The 6,312-nt window shown below is 39.3% G+C and overlaps 1 protein-coding gene across 1 annotated transcript; it reads left to right on the top strand.

Moving 5' to 3' along the window:
• Positions 1–1,332: 1,332 nt before the first annotated feature.
• On the top strand, positions 1,333–4,021 carry LOC127410344 (forkhead box protein Q1-like). The gene has a single exon (XM_051645554.1). It carries the CDS (start codon positions 1,520–1,522, stop codon positions 2,453–2,455), a length of 936 nt encoding a protein of 311 aa, XP_051501514.1. The 5' UTR covers positions 1,333–1,519; the 3' UTR covers positions 2,456–4,021.
• Positions 4,022–6,312: the final 2,291 nt, after the last annotated feature.

Here is a 6,312-nt window from a genome sequence, read left to right on the forward strand (position 1 = left end):
TGTGGACGGCCGTGTACGTGTGTGCCATTTACCTGGGGATAGCACCAGGATGCACTGTGGTAAGACATCAAGCTTGTGGAGGGAGTGTGATGATCTGAGCACTGTTCTGCTGGGAAACCCTGCGTCTGGCCATTCATGTGGATGTCAGTTTGACACGTGCCACCTACCTAAACATCATTGCAGATCAGGTACACCCCTTCATGGCAATAGTATTCCCTGGTGGCAGTGACCTCTTTCAGTAGGATGATGTGCATTGCCACACTGCACACATTGTTCGGGAATGGTTTGAGGAACATGATGAAGAGTTCAAGGTGTTGCCCTGGCCCCCAAATTCCCCAGATCTCAATCCGATTGAGCATTTGTGGGATGTGATGGACCAACAAATCCGATCCACGCTGGCTCCACCTTGCAACTTACAGGACTGGAAGGATTTGCTGATAATATCTTGGTGCAAGATACCACAGGACGCCTTCAGGGGTCTTGAAGAGTCCTGTCTCGGCGGGTCGGCACTGTTTCAGCAGCATGCGGAGGACCAACAGCATATTAGGCAGGTGGTCATAATGTTTTGGCTCATCAGTGTACTTATCATTGAAAAGATAACACAAAATAGGGATTAAAACATACATTTAATAAAAACGGGATGATATATATTCATCAGGCCTCTCCCTCCTCCCTCACATATGGAGCATTGCAGTGTTTGAAGTTTGTAGTTGTTTCCTTCAAAGAGCACTGTTGCTGACACCCTTTACTAGTCTCCTTCAAACTTATGTCATTTGCGGTTTAAACTGATTTGTTTGAACAGTCATTTGAGGTCTGCTACAGACCTCTGTGTGAGGAGAAATGGTGAAATGCGGTGAATGTATACCAGCTATTGCTTTTTCAGTACAGCTTGGGCTGAATCAGGCTGAATTTAAGCTTTGAAAACTGTTCTTACACCAAATTTTGAAGACGCTGTACACTGTAATTTTCAGAATATTTCTTCTCCTGTCTCTGGGGCAGGATTGAGGGATTGTAATGTCAGGGATTCTCATTAGCTACATAAATTGCAATTAAAAGTAATTAGGCTAAATGTCAAAAAGAAACAAAAACGTAGCCTAATAGGCTACCCAGTTTGTCTGCTCTGCATGCTAACTGGAAGGGCTTGCTGATTTGTCTCGCTTTTACGCCCACATACAAGTTCGCGTGGCTCGACCAACGAGGACAGGTGAGCATCTTTAAACTAAATCCTTATCTCGCGTGAATGCGTTTGTGATTTATAGGTTGAAAAAGTAAGCCCCGCCCTCGTGGGCAGGCCCCTCGCAGCGATTATATTAACGCCAGCCGGTGCACTCTGTTCTCCCATGAGGACTTTTTAACCGATTTGAAGTGATAATTCTCGTTTCTTTCATACCGCTGACTGAGACTAAGCCCTTTTCTTCTGAAAGTGTTGCTTTTCAAAACAAACAACAGAAGTCTTTAGACGAGAAAAAAAAAAAAAAAAAAAAAACTGCTCATCTTAAAGTGACAGAGGCACCTGACAATGAAGTTGGAGGTTTTCTCTGCGAGTCGCCTTGTGGACAAGCCGCTGAACCTGTGCAATGACATGGATGTGGACATGGCTTCACCGCTGTCCACCGAAGAGGAATTGGGCTCTGATGGAGACTGCTCAGCCAACAGCCCACAACCTAGTGCCCCCATTTCTGACGGGAAGGCAAAGCCATATACGCGTCGACCCAAACCACCATACTCATACATCGCGCTCATCGCAATGGCCATACGCGATTCCACCACCGGCCGCCTCACACTTGCTGAAATAAACGACTACTTAATGAAAAAATTCAATTTTTTTCGGGGTAGCTACACCGGCTGGAGAAACTCTGTACGGCATAACCTGTCATTAAACGACTGTTTTTTAAAAGTGCTGCGGGACCCCTCGCGTCCATGGGGAAAAGACAACTATTGGATGTTGAACCCGCACAGCGAGTACACATTCGCAGACGGTGTTTTCCGCCGGAGGAGGAAGCGCATCAGTAAGAAGATCCTGAACCACTCTGAATGTCAGGAGCGCGCACCTGCGGATGACAGCCGGCTCCCAGCGCGCGACGAAAGCACTTGTTCTAAATTTTCCAGCTCTTTCGCCATAGAAAGCATCCTCAATAAACCGTTTATGCAGAGGCAGCGAAGCACGGAGGGCGCGTGTTTCGGTACCAGGACAATGTTGTCCGCAGCTCCGCACTTTCTGCCAGTTTTCATGAGCTATCCGTCGTCCACCGTGACTCGTGTGCCACAGACCGGATTTCAGCTCAGTTCTGAGGTGTCGCGTGCCTTTACAGTCTACCGGTGTGATACGACGGACATTACTAACATCAGTGGCATGCCGGACATACCGAATTCCCTTCCGGGTTTGGCACACTCTCACTTTGCTGTACAAGAGGCTGGATATCACCCCTTCAGAATGGACTCTCTGCTGTCGTGAAATAACAAGGGAACAAGTGAACCTATCCACTCTTAAAAATAAAGGTTCCTTAAAGGGTGTTTCCCAGCAATGCCATAGAAGAACCATTTTTTGTTCCCCAAAGAACCTTTCAGTGAAAGGTTCTCAAAAGAACCATTTTGAATATCCTTTTTCCAATCTAAACAACATTTTCCAATTACTAAGAACATTTTGTGCATTGGGAAGGTTCCATAGATGTCAAAGATTATTTATGGAACCATACGTGCTGATGAAGAACCTTTATTTTTAAGAATGTACGGACAGTCACATGCACTCAAACACACCAATTATGTGCACTTTCTTCTTTTAAGTGGTGTGAAATAGTTTTGGTGTTGTTATCGTGATTTACGCGCATGCACAAAGAATGCATACCTACTGCAGTGCTGCATGTTTGCTCTTTAGATGTTTTCATAGATGAATCAATGTCGCACCAGTGTACAGTATTTACTGACTCCATGTTCATTTCTTGTAAATGATGGCATAATCATGCCAGCAATTATGGACCGAATATGTTTTTTAAATGTAGACTGGTTATTTGTGAAACTGTGTTTCCTGTTTTATTTGCAATGATAATGCTATGCTCAGGCAGGTTGACAATATGCAAGTAACCTACAGGTGTACTTTTGTCAATAAAGGAAAATATGTCTGAGAACAAAAGCATTTTCCACCCTTGTTGTATAACCGTGTCACTCAACTAATTCGTCATTAGACACGTCACTCTTCAACCTGTTACTTGTTTATCTTACTCCGTGTCACGTGCACTCTAAAAAAGATTTTTGCTGCTTGTTCAGTTTACTTAATTAAAATAAACTAGTGCAACACAATTCTAGAACACTATGTCACAACTTAATTTCATTCCATTCTATCCATTTAAATTTGTAAAATGGAAGTTTACTTAATCCATTTGAGTTTGGACTACATGAATACATTTTGTGGTGTTATTGTAGCATTGATTAAACTAGGCAGGGGGTTTCTATTTCCCAGCATGTTTGCATGGGACTGGATAGGAAGAACAAGTGTTGAAATTAAGTGTTATTTTATGCATTTTTGAGCGAGAATATGAGATTTGTTAATGTTTAATGTTCTGTATTGGTATTTAAAAAGAGTGTCTATTATGCTGGAGTTTTGGGCGTTACCATTGTGGTGAAGAATGGCGCTTGTGCTTCAAGTTGATTTGAGTGCTACTTAGCACTATAAGCAGTTGCTATTGAATTGACAGTGCAACTGTTTCAATGTCTTTACACTTGTTCACCTGGCATATACTAATGTTAGTAAAATTAATTACGTTTGACCAACATAAGAACATTTATTAAATAAACCTAATTGAATGTGATAAACCTATATATACATAGTATATGAAGTTGAGTTAAAACTACTATAGTACATTAATTTGACCTAATCCAACTAAGTATGTCGGCTAAATGAAACTGACTTAATCTGAATGAAAGACATTAAATTCCTTGTAAAAACTTTCCACAATTCAATTAAGTAGAGGAAATGACTTTATTTTTTGAGTGTGCTGAGTAAATGTAAACGATTATAGCCATCTACATGTTCGTGGAGCAAATATCTTAACATAAATCCCTTTAGATTTACATTACTAACAGTCTGTTTCTTACATGTTCTTATGGCTTATTTTAGGCTTAAATACAAAGGAAATTTTGAAACGAAACATGATTCTTTTTTTCTCATAATGTGAATATTACAAGGTCTATTCACTGACCAAAGACTTCGTTTCAGAAAAAATCGTTTCAGGAAGTTCTCGTTAAATAATCTCAGAACACTTAATACGTTTGTGAGTCACTGAAACATTAGCCATGCAATCCCAAAATAAAAACTGAATGTCGTCAAACATGCTTTTTTATTTTTATTAAATCAATGGAAACAGCATATTTTCAATACATTCAATACCATAGCCTAGAATAAGGAATCTGTCTCTTTGTCGAGAAATGATGTATTTTTTATTATGCTATATTTATAATTGTTATAAATATGTTCATTTTAAACAAATAATAGGCCTATTTTAAATTAATTAATAAATATTAGGCAATTAGTTGCATTCATTTCGTTCTCTCAGGCAGTGTATTTCCTTCTAATTATAAACGGAAGGGACAGAGCATGTAAGCGATCATATAGGCCTGGGTTATTCAATTGAAGTTTCAAGAGGTCCGGTCTCTACATTTCCTTCCCAGCAAAGGTCCGGAAAATAATAACTTGCACGGAGTCAGTATGGCTTTGAAATTGTTTTATTTTTTTTTATTTTTGTATTTTTTTTAAATAGTTATTATAAATTTCCACATTGGCAGCAATAGTACGTTGTAAAAGAAAACAAAAAATGTTATACAGTCAAAATAGTCTCTTCAAAGCAGAGATGAGGACACTGGCCCAGAGACAAAGCCACAGCAGTGGGGTGTGAGGGATCTTTTCTACTAAATGATTAGGCTAATATATTTCATAGAGTTTATTAGTCGAGGGCACTTGTATATTAATATTACAAGATAAGATCAGCATTTGTTTTCAAGCTAGGTGAGAGCAGTCCAGTTTTTGTGTTCGAATATTTTTACATTCTGATACCTTTGTATGGGACATAGGAGTACTTTTGACTGAGAAAATATAGGTTACTGTATGGGGGTTCAGGGGTAACCCTGAGAGAAAATTTAGAAAATGTAAAAGTCAGAATGGACCATTTTTATATTTTCCTAAAGTGAAAATATTAACAATAAACTAACAATTTACATCTTAAAAATACTGTTTGCTTAAGTGAAGTATAAATGGGCTGATTATGAAATAATGGGAACATTCACATCAGAAGCAGAGAACTCTACTAACCAGGCTAACTGATCATTTCTATTAATTATAACTAATAATCAGAGATGATGACATCTCTGACTCATTTTCACAAAATTAAAACAAAAAACTGTTTATCATGAAAGGCACATAACATGCTGATTAATAAAGCTAAATTTGGACGGAAAAAGACGTTAGTCTAAAAAGGTGACACATGAACTGTCCTGTCACAAACCTGCTTTAGCGTAACCGCCCGAGTCATTTTTCACACAGATGAAGATAGATTCACTTCAGTTTCTGCAGTGTGTTTTAGCGAAAGATGCTAGTCCACATCTACATTGCTGCTCACCGTGTCTCCGCTGCTGTTGTTAAAATAAAAGCTTTATGCGACGCCTCGTGTATAACGCGAGTGAGAGGGGCAGCACGCACGAGCAGGATATGAAGAGTGCTCGGCGCTTGAGAAAAAGATGATATAGAGCTGATCGCCCCGTTGTTTTGACGCAGTGCTCACTAAAGCTGTAGAAACGTTAAGATATGACAGCCGTTGTCTTATCTCGCAGTCCGGATGGAACCAAACCGGGGTCCGGACTCGGAACACTGTCCGCTAATTGGCGACCGCTGATATAGGCCTTTCTACTCAAAGCAAATACTGTACACCAAAACACAAAATAAGATCCACATAATAGGTTATACAGTTTAAACGGGTCTAACCCAACCCTTACAAACATACAGCCTTAAGTCAGAGGAGGCCTATACTATGACATAGGCTGTTAAATTGCTTTGAAATTTACTTTTCTGTATTTAAAATCTTGGACCAGCAAACGGTTATAATTTAAATATATTAACGTTAGCTCTGACAAAAAAAAAAAAAAAAAAAAAAAATGCTCCAATGATTTTCATTGACTTTTACTGAAATTATACAAGAATAAACTTTCATACCTGTTAGGTGAAACAGCTCAAACCTCAAAAGCAACAGGATCAGTCAAAACTGTGAAACAGGAAAAATGCGTAAAAACCTTCATGGTGAAACATGTTATTTATATATATATATA

Source organism: Myxocyprinus asiaticus, chromosome 19 (assembly GCF_019703515.2).
Source record: "Myxocyprinus asiaticus isolate MX2 ecotype Aquarium Trade chromosome 19, UBuf_Myxa_2, whole genome shotgun sequence".
NCBI lineage: Eukaryota > Metazoa > Chordata > Actinopteri > Cypriniformes > Catostomidae > Myxocyprinus > Myxocyprinus asiaticus.

Excerpts from the sequence above, each read along its gene's own strand:
- LOC127410344 (XM_051645554.1), top strand. The coding sequence starts at position 1,520 with ATGAAGTTGGAGGTTTTCTCTGCGAGTCGCCTTGTGGACAAGCCGCTG.